Below are 16997 nucleotides of genomic sequence, written 5' to 3' on the forward strand. Positions count from 1 at the left end.
AGAAAAGGAAATCATTTTTGCTCATTTCCTATATATGATTATGTGCTCACCTTATGTTGGGGCAGTGGAAGCTGATTGGAGGAACCTATGGATTCCTCTGTTTCCACTTTCCAGTAGTTCCTTTTCCTGTCTATTCATTAACTTCATCATTTCTCATTGCTAAAAGTCCCCTTTTCATTCCACAGGTTAAACAGACCCTTTTCATCACTGGGCTGCCCCGGAACGTAGATAAGGAGACCGTACGCCTTCACTTTAGGTACCGAAAGATCTTTTGTGTATAGTGTATGTCTTTTTGTGCATGTACAGCCATTTCTTGCTTTTCATGATGCCTAGTGGAAAAGCCACATCCCCACAGACAAGCCCACACACATTAGTTGCTTTATGAAATGTTACATTTATAGTTCGTTTGGTGCTGTGGTTTGGACCAGACTGGAGATTAAAAAAGATTATAATATGAGTATTGCTTAAACTTAGCTATTATAATTATCTTAGCCCCCGGCCTGGGCTGGGATTGGGATTCAAAATAGGCCCTGGTATTACAAGTACACAGAGACCTAAACAGCCCCCCCCCCCAGCCCAATAAATAGTGACTGTCTGTGGCACCTTACAGCAGCCCCCCTGGCATTCCCAGTACCCAGAGGCACAAACAGCCCCCCCAGCCCAATAAATAGTGACTGTCTGTGGCACCTTACAGCCCCCCTGGCATTCCCAGTACCCAGAGGCCCAAACAGCCCCCCCAGCCCAATAAATAGTGACTGTCTGTGGCACCTTACAGCCCCCCTGGCATTCCCAGTACCCAGAGGCCCAAACAGCCCCCCCAGCCCAATAAATAGTGACTGTCTGTGGCACCTTACAGCCCCCCTGGCATTCCCAGTACCCAGAGGCACAAACAGCCCCCCCAGCCCAATAAATAGTGACTGTCTGTGGCACCTTACAGCCCCCCTGGCATTCCCAGTACCCAGAGGCACAAACAGCCCCCCCAGCCCAATAAATAGTGACTGTCTGTGGCACCTTACAGCCCCCCTGGCATTCCCAGTACCCAGAGGCACAAACAGCCCCCCCAGCCCAATAAATAGTGACTGTCTGTGGCACCTTACAGCCCCCCTGGCATTCCCAGTACCCAGAGGCACAAACAGCCCCCCCAGCCCAATAAATAGTGACTGTCTGTGGCACCTTACAGCCCCCCTGGCATTCCCAGTACCCAGAGGCACAAACAGCCCCCCCCAGCCCAATAAATAGTGACTGTCTGTGGCACCTTACAGCCCCCCTGGCATTCCCAGTACCCAGAGGCACAAACAGCCCCCCCAGCCCAATAAATAGTGACTGTCTGTGGCACCTTACAGCCCCCCTGGCATTCCCAGTACCCAGAGGCACAAACAGCCCCCCCAGCCCAATAAATAGTGACTGTCTGTGGCACCTTACAGCCCCCCCTGGCATTCCCAGTACCCAGAGGCACAAACAGCCCCCCCAGCCCAATAAATAGTGACTGTCTGTGGCACCTTACAGCCCCCCTGGCATTCCCATTACCCAGAGGCACAAACAGCCCCCCCAGCCCAATAAATAGTGACTGTCTGTGGCACCTTACAGCCCCCTGGCATTCCAGTACCCAGAGGCACAAACAGCCCCCCAGCCCAATAAATAGTGACTGTCTGTGGCAACCTTACAGCCCCCCTGGCATTCCCAGTACCCAGAGGCACAAACAGCCCCCCCAGCCCAATAAATAGTGACTGACTGTGGCACCTTACAGCCCCCCTGGCATTCCCAGTACCCAGAGGCACAAACAGCCCCCCCAGCCCAATAAATAGTGACTGTCTATGGCACCTTACAGCAGCCCCTCTGGCATTTGCCTGAACCCACAGATTGCCAGTCTGGGCCTGTTTAGCCCTCACCCATATTTATATAATCGATTCATTCATTGTGCTGTATGGTGTTTCTCGTTTCTCCCAGTGAGGCCTATCCCAGCTGCCAAGTGGAGGAGGTTAACCTGTGCTACGATGTTGCCGACCTGATTCGTCTTTCCAAAGAGAGGTACTGACACGGCATAAATAAAGGCAATATTGTACCCGCCTTACACTGATCCGCACATACAGAACCCTAAACTCCCCAAGGTTCTGATCCACTCACAGCCGGTCAGTGTTATTGCCCCGCCCGTCTGTTTTGCTTCAAGAGCCCATAATGGTACAATATTCACTGTATGCAGAAAAGTCTATACTGAAATTATGAGCCCTGTAGGGATATTATACTCACTATATTGTTTGCTTTTCTCTTTATAAATAAATGTAACTTTACCCTTGTGACAAATGCTTTTTTTTTTTTTTAAGGAAAAAGGCAGAAAAGAACTTGGCATATTTTACCAATCTGCTGAACAAGACCGGGAGAAGAGTTTTAATAAACACAAAGCCCTGTGGGCAGTTCTGTTGCTGTGTTGTTCGTGGATGTGAAAGGGTACGTATATATTTATATTAAAGGGGCTTTAGCCTTTGGCTTATTTCAGTCAGTGTTTGTGTATCTTTCTGCAGAGAGTATAAGGAAAGTACAGGGGAATCCCTATGTGCCATAGTTTTATGGTATCTCTCTGTACAGGCTATGAGCAAACTTAGGGGGCTGTTCCTGCTGAATTGTGCTTAGTACAGGGGAATCCCTATGTGCCATAGTTTTATGGTATCTCTCTGTACAGGCTATGAGCAAACTTAGGGGGCTGTTCCTGCTGAATTGTGCTTAGTACAGGGGAATCCCTATGTGCCATAGTTGTATGGTATCTCTCTGTACAGGCTATGAGCAAACTTAGGGGGCTGTTCCTGCTGAATTGTGCTTAGTACAGGGGAATCCCTATGTGCCATAGTTTTATGGTATCTCTCTGTACAGGCTATGAGCAAACTTAGGGGGCTGTTCCTGCTGAATTGTGCTTAGTACAGGGGAATCCCTATGTGCCATAGTTTTATGGTATCTCTCTGTACAGGCTATGAACAAACTTAGGGGGCTGTTCCTGCTGAATTGTGCTTAGTACAGGGGAATGTGTATTCTGCTTAGGCTTTTGTTGGTATACTGTACATACACCACCCCTGATAATGGTTCTTTTAGTGCAAGAGTTTTATTTGGCCAAATGACCGCACTGTTCCCCTTACTCTCTGTTCCCAGGAGGATGCTATCGAGTACTACACGAGAGTGAGAGATGGAGTGATGGAGGAGTACGCACGGAAGCAGGAGGTGGTTTGCGACATTCCGCTGGGAATTGTATTTGTTACATTTGCAGACAAATCAATGTCGACTCTGTAAGTACCACGTTGCCCACTGGGATAGAGTGTTGGTAAAGGGACAGAGATGCCCATAGATCACTATAACTTGTTCCTTGTCTCCAGGATCCTGAAAGATTTCAATGCTGTGAAATGCAGCGGGTACCGATGCGCCCATGAAACCCAGCCCTCGGCCTATAGCAAACAGCTGGGCACCTCCCGGTGGGGCGTCACCTATGCCACCTACCCAGAGAACATATGCTGGTAAGTTCCACCCCCCCTGCCCCCTAAACCACACTCGGGCCATCATGGCGCAGCTTATCATTCACATATTATTAAATTGTTGGAGTCCCCTGATTTCATTAATTGTTTTATTTTTTCTTTTTAAAGGGGAAACCTCTCGTTACAGGGTGTAAAGTGGTGGGCCCGGTGTTTGGGGATCAACTTCTGCCTCTTCATTGTGCTCTTCTTCCTAACAACACCCTCCATTATTATCTCTACCATGGACAAATTCAACGTCACCAAACCCATCCAGGCCCTGAATGTAAGTAGCAACAAGAGCCCCTCTGCACCCCCCCATTATCAGTATATATAGGGCATTGAGCCATTCTGTGCATTAAGCTGCCAAGCAGTGCCCTCCTCTCACTCACCCCCGGTCTGGCCTGTCCTACACTCACTCACCCCCGGTCTGGCCTGTCCTACACTCACTCACCCCCGGTCTGGCCCGTCCTACACTCACTCACCCCCGGTCTGGCCAGTCCTACACTCACTCACCCCCGGTCTGGCCCGTCCTACACTCACTCACCCCCGGTCTGGCCCGTCCTACACTCACTCACCCCCGGTCTGGCCCGTCCTACACTCACTCACCCCCGGTCTGGCCAGTCCTACACTCACTCACCCCCGGTCTGGCCCGTCCTACACTCACTCACCCCCGGTCTGGCCCGTCCTACACTCACTCACCCCCGGTCTGGCCTGGCCTACACTCACTCACCCCCGGTCTGGCCTGGCCTACACTCACTCACCCCCGGTCTGGCCTGGCCTACACTCACTCACCCCCGGTCTGGCCTGGCCTACACTCACTCACCCCCGGTCTGGCCTGGCCTACACTCACTCACCCCCGGTCTGGCCTGGCCTACACTCACTCACCCCCGGTCTGGCCCGTCCTACACTCACCCACCCCCGGTCTGGCCCGTCCTACACTCACTCACCCCCGGTCTGGCCTGGCCTACACTCACTCACCCCCGGTCTGGCCTGGCCTACACTCACTCACCCCCGGTCTGGCCTGGCCTACACTCACTCACCCCCGGTCTGGCCTGGCCTACACTCACTCACCCCCGGTCTGGCCCGGCCTACACTCACTCACCCCCGGTCTGGCCCGTCCTACACTCACTCACCCCCGGTCTGGCCCGTCCTACACTCACTCACCCCCGGTCTGGCCAGTCCTACAATCACTCACCCCCGGTCTGGCCAGTCCTACAATCACTCACCCCCGGTCTGGCCTGTCCTACACTCACCCCCGGTCTGGCCTGTCCTACACTCACTCACCCTCGGTCTGGCCCGTCCTACACTCACTCACCCCCGGTCTGGCCTGTCCTACACTCACTCACCCCCGGTCTGGCCTGTCCTACACTCACTCACCCCCGGTCTGGCCTGTCCTACACTCACTCACCCCCGGTCTGGCCTGTCCTACACTCACTCACCCCCGGTCTGGCCCGTCCTACACTCACTCACCCCCGGTCTGGCCCGTCCTACACTCACTCACCCCCGGTCTGGCCTGTCCTACACTCACTCACCCCCGGTCTGGCCAGTCCTACACTCACTCACCCTCGGTCTGGCCTGTCCTACACTCACTCACCCCCGGTCTGGCCCGTCCTACACTCACTCACCCCCGGTCTGGCCTGTCCTACACTCACTCACCCCCGGTCTGGCCCGTCCTACACTCACTCACCCCCGGTCTGGCCCGTCCTACACTCACTCACCTCCGGTCTGGCCTGTCCTACACTCTCTCACCCCCGGTCTGGCCCGTCCTGCACTCACTTTATCCGATTCATTAAGAATGTTAAAACGCCCAAATGGTTGCCCTTTTATTGGCTCCACTGGGATCACCATCCTATATGATGACTTTGGGCTGAAACTTTCCTTATTTCCTAATCACCGTACGTACAAGTAAGGGGGGGCTTGAAGTGTTTCTGTGGGATAAATCCAGCCGTTCCCACACAGGAGGTTCAGTAGTGTTAAGGCAGTGATACAATGTGGATATGATAACACTGTGCCACGTTTGTCTCTGCAGAACCCTGTGATCAGCCAGTTCTTCCCCACTCTCATGCTGTGGTCGTTCTCTGCCCTGTTACCCACTATTGTATATTACTCCACTTTATTGGAGGCTCACTGGACCAAGTAAGTATCCTGGTTGGGGGCCATTTTACCCAGATCTGGAAATACAGCCCCTCGTGTTCTATGAATATATCTGCTGTCCTCTCCTTAGTGCTCCAAGGCCATCGCCTTCCCTTCTAACTCCCCCGTGTCTCTAACAGATCCGCAGAGAACAGGATCATGATGCACAAAGTCTACATCTTCCTCATATTCATGGTTCTCATCCTGCCGTCTCTCGGACTCACCAGGTGAGGAGTTTCTGTTCTGCCGGTGCTAGACACGTAGTAACTACCTTATTCGTTCATTAGTTCTCCTCTTCTTAGTTCTCAAATTAGCTCATTCCTTGACTACTTTGAGACTCAATGAGAATCAATGTTTTAACCCCTCCTCCCCTGCCAGGATTTCAAAAGATGCAAAAAGAAAAGAACTGTTTTACAGCTGGATTTCAGCATATAAAAATGTAGAATTCTGCATTGTAATCTGTTTTTCCCATGGGGCTAGCCATAATCTTCATTTCCCAGGGTGCCACAGCCATGTGACCTGTGCTCTGATAAACTTCAGTCTCACTTTACTGCTGCGCTGCAAGTTGGAGTGATATCCCCCCCCCCCTCACCCCCAGCAGCCGATCAGCAGAACAATGGGAAGGGAGCAAGATAGCAGCTCCCAGTAGGTATCAGAATAGCACTCAATAGTAAGAAATCCAAGTCCGGCTTGGGACTCCTCCAGTTACATGGGAGTAGGAGAAACAATAGGTTAGCTGAAAGCAGTTCTAATGTGTAGCGCTGGCTGAAAGCTCAGACTCAGGCACACTTTACTGCTGCGCTGCAAGTTGGAGTGATATCCCCCCCCCCCTCACCCCCAGCAGCCGATCAGCAGAACAATGGGAAGGGAGCAAGATAGCAGCTCCCAGTAGGTATCAGAATAGCACTCAATAGTAAGAAATCCAAGTCCGGCTTGGGACTCCCCCAGTTACATGGGAGTAGGAGAAACAATAGGTTAGCTGAAAGCAGTTCTAATGTGTAGCGCTGGCTGAAAGCTCAGACTCAGGCACAAGGCACTGAGATGGCACCTACACACCAATATTACAGCTACAAATACATTTGTTGGTACAAGAATAAAAGGTTAAATGGCAGAGGGAATTATTTGCTGTGTAACAGTGTAACATAGTAACATAGTAAGTTGGGTTGAAAAAAGACATACGTCCATCAAGTTCAACCATAATGCCTATATATTTAGAGATAAAAATACCCCATAAATATCATGGCAGTGTCTCTTTAAATAATCCCACTTGTATCTCCTTTCAGTTTAGACTTCTTTTTCCGCTGGCTGTTTGACAGAGCGCTGGATCTTCAGGGTCCCGTCAGGCTGGAGTAAGTAGCCTTTGTGCTGAATTGGCCGACTTCCCTTGCTGGGTTGGTCACTTACATGACTCTTATAGAATAACAGGGGGACCTGGGCAGGGTGGGGAGAATACATATATATATATATATATATATATATATATATAATATAGGCCATACTGGCATTTTATTATCCATTTAAATGTCTTTTGACGTCTTCTGCATCTTCCCCTGCCCTCGCAGATGCGTATTCCTCCCCGATCAAGGGGCCTTCTTTGTCAATTACGTGATCGCTTCGGCTTTTGTGGGCAACGGCATGGAGCTGATGCGCCTCCCGGGTCTCATCTTATACACCATCCGTATGATCATGGCCAAGTCTGCTGCGGAGAGGCGCAACATCAAACAGGTACCAATACGTGCGACTTCCTGTTTAGTGGGGTTTGTGTAACAGCGACGGGTCCCCTCACGTTCGGTGCTATTGGCTGAAGCTATTTGCCCGGGGGCCAATCACAAACTTGTGGGCAGTATCTGTGCATGGGGGGGATACAGATGCTAATACACCTGACTTACCCTTACAGAACCAAGCCTTCGAGTACGAGTTTGGAGCAATGTACGCCTGGATGCTGTGTGTGTTCACCGTCGTCATGGCCTACAGTATCACTTGCCCAATCATCGTTCCCTTCGGTAAGGGTTAAATGTCATGGGGGGTAACTGCTACTCGGACTGTGGATCTCTGGTTGACATGGAGGTGTAAGCCAATAGGAACCCAGTAAGGGCTCGTTAGCATGGGTGCGCAATAATGCCCCTGACTAATTACTGTAGTTTAACCCTACACATATCAGGTTAAAATTAAGAATGTACCAGTGCATTACACTCCTCTAATTATAGAAAGATTGTGCTTAAAAAAAGTTTTATTGAGAAATTCCCCCAAAACCCTACTAGCCCCGCCCATCTGTTCCACTTCCTGCTGGCTGGAATCTCTGTATGTGCAGGGGGGCCCTCAGTACACTGCACTGTAGGATAGGAACCAATCAGCAGCCAGGCTGACCTGATAGGGAACTGAAGCCTGTTTGTGCTTGTGTGAGTGCAGGGCTGTGATTGGCTCTCCCCCTCCTACTGTGCTTCTGGCAGGGACCGTTAGGCCACGCCCACCCCTCATTTGAAACAGGGGGCTCCAATAAAGGGGCCATGTTTATAGCAAAGTAAAACCAGCACTGTGTATTATTCAGCACTGTGTTTTTTTCATTTATCCACCCCCCCCCCCCCCGTGTGGGGTGGAGCCTAAAGAATGGAGATTTAGTAGCAGTGTTCCCTCTACTCACTGAGCCCTCTCTCCCCAGGGCTGATTTACCTGCTGCTCAAACATATGGTGGATAGGCACAACCTATACTATGCCTACCTGCCCACCAAGCTGGATAAGAAAATCCACTTCTCTGCCGTACGCCAGGCCCTGACCGCCCCCATCCTCTGCCTGATGTGGCTCTTCTTTTACTCCCTTTTGCGAATGGGTAAGTGATTTCTTTTCCCTGTATTTATCTAATGTTCCTTCCTTTACCTCCACTTTTTGGTGACCTATTCTGAGCAACCTTTCAATTGGTCTTCATTATTTTGTATGTTTTTCTTACTTATTGAACTTCTTATTTAGCTTTTAAATTGCTTTCTGGTTGTCGGGTCAGTGACCCCCCTGGCAGCTTAGAAACAGATGACTAATCTTTTATCTTTTGCTTATCTTAGTTCTTAGGCACTCGACTATTTATTGCCCACTTTACTTTGGATATTTCATCCTGGTTGCTCGGAAATTGACCATTTCAATTCTATCTAGCTACACCATACTGAAAGTTTAATTTTAAGGTGAACAGTCCCTTTAAAATGTATCCCTTATCTGCAGAGATCCCAGCAGGATCTTAAAGGGGAACTCTGCCCTTAATATACTTCTAATATCCCTGTAATCTCTTCCTTCAGTAAGTAGGAATAAATCCCATTTTATATGCTGAAATCCAGCTGCAAAACAGTTCTTCTCTTTCTGCATCATTTGTAATCCTGGCAGGGGAGGAGGGACTAAAGCATTGGTGTTAGAAATTGTAACAACTTCTCCCCAGCTTACAGACAGCCTGCAGGAACTACATAACCCACAATGCATTGCACTGTGGAACACCCCCAGAGCTGATTCAGGCAGACGTAGCAGTTTGGGGCTGATTTGCTCTTTTCTCTCTTCAGGCTTCACGGCCCCATCGACACTATTTACCCTCATCATCCTGCTCATCACCATACTGATCTGCCTGCTCTACACCTGCTTCGGCTTCTTCCGGCACCTCAACCCAATGTACTATAAGGTGAGTGCTATTAACCCCGTGCTTGCCGCTCTTCACTCCAGTGAAACCGGTTTCTATTTACAGGATAGATATCATTTTGTGATTGAGCCCCTAAATCTTTGGCAGCGGCGCTTCTAACAACCAGCATTCTGTTATCGACTTAATGGCCCCCCTATAGATCCTCTCGGGTCCCTGTCTGTGTTTCAAGAGGGGTGGGCATGTCCTAACGGTCCCTGCCAAGAAGCACAGTAGGAGGGGTAGAGCCAATCACAGCCCTGCAGTCACACAAGCGCAGACAGGCTGCAGTTCCCTATCAGGTCAGCCTAGCTGCTGATTGGTTCCTGTCCTATAGTACATAGAATCCACCCGGCAGGAAGTGGAACAGATGGGCGGGACTAGTGGGGTTTTGGGGGAATTTTTCAATAAAACAGTGCATGTTTATAAATAAATGTTAATAATGATAATAAAACACAATTTTTTTATAATTGGGCCTACCGGCTGAATGGGAACTTGTCGCTTGGGCAGGGGTTGCATGTCTGTGATCCTGCATTTACTTTCCCTTGGCTTTTGGTTGCTGCAGATTGAAGAGAAGTCAGGAGGAAGGGGAGACTCGCCGCAGGAAGGGCAACCTCGCAAAGCTGCTGTAAGTCCTGCTCTATACACCGCACTTATGGGGGGAATCCAGCCCAGCAGGAAGCCCAAGCCTCCCATAACTCCCAGCACCCATTCATCTACTTGGACTTTCACTGGGCCCATAATTGCACCGCAGGGCCGGGCGCTATAGGCAACCTGGTCAGCTTGGCTCCGCCCCCCACTTTGTATTACTTATCTTTCTATTTAGGCCCTCCTCTATTAATATTCATGTCTTTTAAACCACTACCTGGTTGCTAGGTTAAATTGGATCCTAGCAACCTCCAGTAAGGGGTAATTCTATCTTTGTTGGGATCAAGTACAGGTACTGTTTTATTATTACAGAGAAAAGGGAATCATTTAACCATGAAATAAACCCAATAGGACTGTTCTGCCCCAATAAGGGGTAATTATATCTTAGTTGGGATCAAGTACAGGTACTGTTTTATTATTACAGAGAAAAGGGAATCATTTAACCATTAAATAAACCCAATAGGACTGTTCTGCCCCCAATAAGGGGTAATTATATCTTAGTTGGGATCAAGTACAGGTACTGTTTTATTATTACAGAGAAAAGGGAATCATTTAACCATGAAATAAACCCAATAGGGCTGTTCTGCCCCCAATAAGGGGTAATTATATCTTAGTTGGGATCAAGTACAGGTACTGTTTTATTATTACAGAGAAAAGGGAATCATTTAACCATTAAATAAACCCAATAGGGCTGTTCTGCCCCCAATAAGGGGTAATTCTATCTTTGTTGGGATCAAGTACAGGTACTGTTTTATTATTACAGAGAAAAGGGAATCATTTAACCATTAAATAAACCCAATAGGGCTGTTCTGCCCCCAATAAGGGGTAATTATATCTTAGTTGGGATCAAGTACAGGTACTGTTTTATTATTACAGAGAAAAGGGAATCATTTAACCATTAAATAAACCCAATAGGGCTGTTCTGCCCCCAATAAGGGGTAATTCTATCTTTGTTGGGATCAAGTACAGGTACTGTTTTATTATTACAGAGAAAAGGGAATCATTTAACCATTAAATAAACCCAATAGGGCTGTTCTGCCCCAATAAGGGGTAATTATATCTTAGTTGGGATCAAGTACAGGTACTGTTTTATTATTACAGAGAAAAGGGAATCATTTAACCATTAAATAAACCCAATAGGGCTGTTCTGCCCCCAATAAGGGGTAATTATATCTTAGTTGGGATCAAGTACAGGTACTGTTTTATTATTACAGAGAAAAGGGAATCATTTAACCATTAAATAAACCCAATAGGGCTGTTCTGCCCCAATAAGGGGTAATTATATCTTAGTTGGGATCAAGTACAGGTACTGTTTTATTATTACAGAGAAAAGGGAATCATTTAACCATTAAATAAACCCAATAGGGCTGTTCTGCCCCCAATAAGGGGTAATTATATCTTAGTTGGGATCAAGTACAGGTACTGTTTTATTATTACACAGAAAAAAGAAAAAGAAATCAGAGTTAAAAATGTCAGTTATATATTTTATTTTATATTATAATTAAATGGAGTCTATGGGAGATGGCCTTTCTGTAATTCAGAGCTTTCTGGATAATGGGTTTCCAGATAATGGATCCGATACCTACAGTATTTATATGTTATGGGTTCATATAAATCAATAGTAACCTTAGTATAGTAAATTAGAAAAGAAGTTCCCCTTTAATGTGTATGTGTTGTCTCTGCAGATGTATGTCCCCCATGTATTGCTCAGTGCACCCCCGGAACAAACCAAGCTGGGGGTACAGGAGCAGCAGACCTACGGGGCCCTGGAAGAGACTGATATGGTATTTTCCACCGAGGACACCGCTCAGCTTGTCGACTATGAAGCCTCGTGAAGGAGCAGTTCCAGCAAAACAGCACTAGGGGGAGCGCTTGCACCATACAGCCAGTGGCCAGCACGGAAATGGAAGGAATGGGGGAGATAAATAGGATTCCGGATACTGAGCAGCTGGGCCGGCTCTAAAGCGCACATGTTGGGGGGCACGGGGGGGACGGGGCTTTGTTAGGATTTCCGGGAGGATTGTTCCTCTGACACTGAGCGGCCCATTCAGCGCATCGTTGCCATTGATTGGGCGCCCAGCTGTCCCTGCTACAAGGAGCTGCCTGTCTGTACAGAACTGCCCGGCCAGGATTGGGCCTATCCAGGGAGGATTGGGGTGCCCCCTGCCCCCCGTCTGTATGTGCAACACTCCTGCCTTTGCCAAAGGAAAGAATCCAAAGCATTTCTGGGTTTAACCCCCTCCCTGCTGCATTTCACTGTTATATTTATGTACCTTTTTAAAGGGAAACTTATTTCTACTAAAACTTTCTATAAAAAACAAACAAAAAACATTGTCATTGGGCCCCAACAACAATTCCTGCCCTTTGGGTATCGACACAGGAGTACAGAGGATGATGGGTAATGCCTTCCGACCTATCCGTGCTTCTGTTTCTGCCTGTGCTTATAGACTGTTTATCTGATTTGCTGCTGATTGGTCTGAATGTGCTACTGACTATGCTTCTGATTAGTTAGCTATTAGTTAGCCATTCAGCAGACTGACTGGTTCCCCTGTGCTCCTGGCTGGGGGGGGGGGGGGTTCTAGCTACCAACAGGCAGCTAGAACTCAGGAACTTTGCCCACCGCCTCCCCACCCCGGCCCAAGTGTGTGCCCAGCCGAGCTGTACCGCCCCCCCACCCCGGCCCAAGTGTGTGCCCAGCCGAGCTGTACCGCCCCCCCACCCCGGCCCAAGTGTGTGCCCAGCCGAGCTGTACCGCCCCCCCCACCCCGGCCCAAGTGTGTGCCCAGCCGAGCTGTACCGCCCCCCCACCCCGGCCCAAGTGTGTGCCCAGCCGAGCTGTACCGCCCCCCCACCCCGGCCCAAGTGTGGTGCCCAGCCGAGCTGTACCGCCCCCCCACCCCGGCCCAAGTGTGTGCCCAGCCGAGCTGTACCGCCCCCCCACCCCGGCCCAAGTGTGTGCCCAGCCGAGCTGTACCGCCCCCCCACCCCGGCCCAAGTGTGTGCCCAGCCGAGCTGTACCGCCCCCCCCACCCCGGCCCAAGTGTGTGCCCAGCCGAGCTGTACCGCCCCCCCCACCCCGGCCCAAGTGTGTGCCCAGCCGAGCTGTACCGCCCCCCCCCACCCCGGCCCAAGTGTGTGCCCAGCCGAGCTGTACCGCCCCCCCCACCCCGGCCCAAGTGTGTGCCCAGCCGAGCTGTACCGCCCCCCCACCCCGGCCCAAGTGTGTGCCCAGCCGAGCTGTACCGCCCCCCGGCCCAAGTGTGTGCCCAGCCGAGCTGTACCGCCCCCCGGCCCAAGTGTGTGCCCAGCCGAGCTGTGCTGCCCCACCCCCCACCCCGGCCCAAGCGTGTGCCCAGCCGAGCTGTGCTGCCCCACCCCCCACCCCGGCCCAAGTGTGTGCCCAACCGAGCTGTACCACCACCCCCCCGGCCCAAGTGTGTGCCCAGCCATGTCTTGTGGTGGGATTCTTGGCTGAGCTAGGGGCACCAGCTAGGGGTTTTCGTGACCCCCTCCGACAAGGACAATGAGCTGGGCCTGAGGCTGCTGGACTGCTGAGCTGGCTATTGGCTGGGCGGGGCACTGCGTGTAGTGGGACCTGTGGGTGTAGCAGGGGTAGGGGCAAATGTTGGGGGAGAATAGGTAGAGCAAGCCTTAATTTATATATTGGGTCCTACAGAGTCTGATATGCCTTGGCCCAACCCCCCTTGGTACAGTCATGAATGTAGTTTGGGCTTTGCTGGCATGTAACTGGCACCCTGCCATCATATGTATTGTTCCCCATGTTGTTCCCCTAACAGGGTTGTTATGCACTGACTGCTGTGTAACTATTCTCTTCTTGCTTTGGTTTCTTGTTGCTTTGATGGCTCTGCCCATAGCCCCCCTGTAGTGTTATAGCCCCCTTACAGGAAATCCTCAGGGGAACTGCAGTGTGTGTTCAGTATAACAGCTAATGGTATCATCTACATACAGCAGGAGTGAAAGTATTCCCCTGTAATAAGCACAATTCAGCAGGAACAGCCCCCTAAGTTTGCCCATAGCCTGTACAGAGAGATACCATAGAACTATGGCACATAGGGATTCCCCTGTACTAAGCACAATTCAGCAGGAACAGCCCCCTAAGTTTGCCCATAGCCTGTACAGAGAGATACCATAAAACTATGGCAGCATAGGGATTCCCCTGTACTAAGCACAATTCAGCAGGAACAGCTCCCTAAGTTTGCCCATAGCCTGTACAGAGAGATACCATAAAACTATGGCACATAGGGATTCCCCTGTACTAAGCACAATTCAGCAGGAACAGCCCCCTAAGTTTGCTCATAGCCTGTACAGAGAGATACCATAAAACTATGGCACATAGGGATTCCCCTGTACTAAGCACAATTCAGCAGGAACAGCCCCCTACGTACCAGTAGGCTGAGCAACTGCCTACATTACCAAATACCAAATGCTGGGAGTTGTGCACCAGTGGGAGTGGGAGGCTGCAGACTGGGAGACCCCGGGGCCCCTGTAGAATCTATGGAGCTAAAGATTCTGCCAAACACCTGAAGTGACTCCATTGTAGCCTCACTGCTTTCTGCCAATGACATTGCCCTACTCAGGAGCATCACCCATGCCTTGGGCCCAATCACAGAGAGCCTTACACAGAACAACACTCCTATAGAAAGGGAATGGGTTTTTTTTTTTATTGCAGTTACATTTTTTTGTATAAAGAAGAATATTGTGCCTTTATTTAGCTGCTGTAGGTAAGTACCCGGCAGCCCCGAGAGAGCAGGCAGCACAGCCTTACGTGTGGCATGTAGCGCTGCTTCCTAAACCAACACGCAAACTGTATGTGTATCATAAATACGCTGGCTCCGACTCATCCTGTTATTTTATCTTTCTATTAAGGTGAATCCCATATTGTATTTATTTTCCTCCTCAATTTCTATGAGAAATTGCCAATAATTCTCCTCCCAGATTCAGCTTTGCACAAACTGCCATTGTCTCTCAGGCCAAAGCCTTTCCTCCCCCCCACAGACCTCCTGTGTTGGAACAGTCCTCTGCCAAAAGCTTGGGGGGGGGGGGGTGCAATCTATCTCTGCATCCCCTGTATCTGCTGATGGACAATTATATTTATATTCTAGTTAAACTGCCGCTTTCTATTAAGATAAACTCCTGACCTTTCCTACATGAGTTCCCAGCACTTTGTATCATTCCTAGCTGCTGCCCCCTGCCAGCCATCCCTGGTACTGCCAATTCTCCCATCTTCCCTACATCCCCCTGACCGCCCTCTGATTGGCTGAAACTTCCCTCCAATCAACACTAACCACACCCGCCCCACATCATGTGATTTGAAGGCTACACTGCACGTTACGACTTTGTATTCAAGTTTGTACTTTTATTGGACGAGTTTTGATAAAGGAACCGAGACAAGCCTGTAATATATTATTATTATAACTGTATCATTTTGTATGCAATGTATATAAATATATTTTGCAAACCTGATTAAAGTGTAAAATACACCAAGTAAGAGTGAGAAGTCATTTATATTTGCGCAGGGACCAGCCCAATGTTCAGCAGCAGCCTCGGGCTCTCGAGCACAGCTGAGGATTCTGGGAGTTGCAGTTCTGCAGATGGAGTTTGAACTGTTCAAAATACAATTGTATATATGTTATGTTCTTCTTTCTATGAAACTTAAAATACAGATCAAATGACAGCCCCATCAAGTCTATTTTTCAGGCTCTTTGGGGATCAGCCAGCACCTAACAGGTTAATGGAGGCTGCAGCTTTCACCCAACTCCCATTCATTGCTCCCGATTCCCGTGGGAAGGAACTCCCTGCACCTTATGGGCATCCTGGCTAAAGGGGAACTTAACCCTTCTTAGCAAATGGTAGGCGTTCACCTTAGCATTGACATAACTCCCATATGTAATAAAAATGCACTTAGTTTGCCCAGTAGCAGTAACCCATAGCAACCAATAAGATTATTGCTTTAAAACAGGTCCTGCCTGACATGGTTGCTATGGGTAGAATAAAAAATGAAAAAGGGGCAATAGCAAATGTATTTCTATCTGTCACTATGGCAAACTAGGGGTTAAGGTGAGCACCCCCTATGCTGTAACTTGCTCCTCCAATCAGAAGCTTCTCTGGCTACAAGATGCTTTTTTCTGTAAACAGTGCCCAACCCTACTGTGTAGGGTATGCAAGCACTGTGTTACAGAGCATCATGGGAGTTCAATGTCCTTGGAGCCGAGTTGCCTTGCCTTACCCCACCCCTGGGTCCTACAGAACCTAGCAACCAATGAGAGATTAGAATGACTGATTCCTGCTTGGAGGGGATAGGAAAGCAAGGCAAACAGTGGAACCCGACCCACAGCCCCAAAGCACAAAACCCCACTGCTGCAAAGCCGCTGCCATTAGTGGAGTCTACAAGACCAGGCGATTGAATTTGGTCACTTTGCCCCTTTAAAGCGGATGTTAAGCCCAAAATGACACTTTCCCTGAGGAAACAAACTGCATTTCCAACAAACATTAAAATTATTTCTAAAAAGAAACAAACATCAGTAATTGTTTAGTCCTTTCTGCACTCCTGGTTCTGACTCTTGAATTTTGATCAGAATTGTACCCCTTGTACTCTGGGTTCTGTACCAGGCCAAACCCCCCCACTGCCCTTTAACAGGGAAGATCTGTGCCCCCATAGATGCCCCCCCCCATCTTCTTTTCTGCTGATTTCCAACATATACTGTGGGCTTCTGTCACTTACCTGCACTTAGGGACCCACTCACACTATATAGATGTACCCCCCGAGTTATACAGGGAACTCTGAGTATCACTCATGTATTATAAGGGATAATGTACCCCCTACTGTAAATGATAAGGATATTAGCAGTCACTGAGGGGTTCTGTGCCCATATAAAGGCACAAGGCTGCAGGCTGAGTTATACAGGGAACTCTGAGTATCACTCATGTATTATAAGGGATAATGTACCCCCTACTGTAAATGATAAGGATATTAGCAGTCACTGAGGGGTTCTGTGCCCCCCATATAAAGGCACAAGGCTGCAGGCTGAGTTATACAGGGAACTCTGAGTATCACT

The 16997-nt window shown here is 49.3% G+C and overlaps 1 protein-coding gene across 1 annotated transcript in view; it reads left to right on the forward strand.

The window, feature by feature from the left end:
- tmem63a (transmembrane protein 63A) overlaps positions 1-12243 on the forward strand; it is a 36216-nt gene extending 23973 nt beyond the window's left edge. The window contains 15 exon segments of the mRNA NM_001078875.1: positions 186-256; positions 1948-2028; positions 2322-2445; positions 3139-3272; positions 3360-3497; positions 3624-3777; positions 5524-5630; positions 5768-5854; positions 6911-6976; positions 7190-7352; positions 7525-7630; positions 8287-8454; positions 9164-9279; positions 9839-9901; positions 11607-12243. Coding sequence (NP_001072343.1) covers positions 186-256; positions 1948-2028; positions 2322-2445; positions 3139-3272; positions 3360-3497; positions 3624-3777; positions 5524-5630; positions 5768-5854; positions 6911-6976; positions 7190-7352; positions 7525-7630; positions 8287-8454; positions 9164-9279; positions 9839-9901; positions 11607-11756 — 1728 coding nt within the window. The 3' untranslated portion in view covers positions 11757-12243.
- The last annotated feature ends 4754 nt before the right edge of the window (positions 12244-16997 follow it).

This window comes from Xenopus tropicalis, chromosome 5 (genome assembly GCF_000004195.4).
Source record: "Xenopus tropicalis strain Nigerian chromosome 5, UCB_Xtro_10.0, whole genome shotgun sequence".
NCBI classification, from domain to species: domain Eukaryota; kingdom Metazoa; phylum Chordata; class Amphibia; order Anura; family Pipidae; genus Xenopus; species Xenopus tropicalis.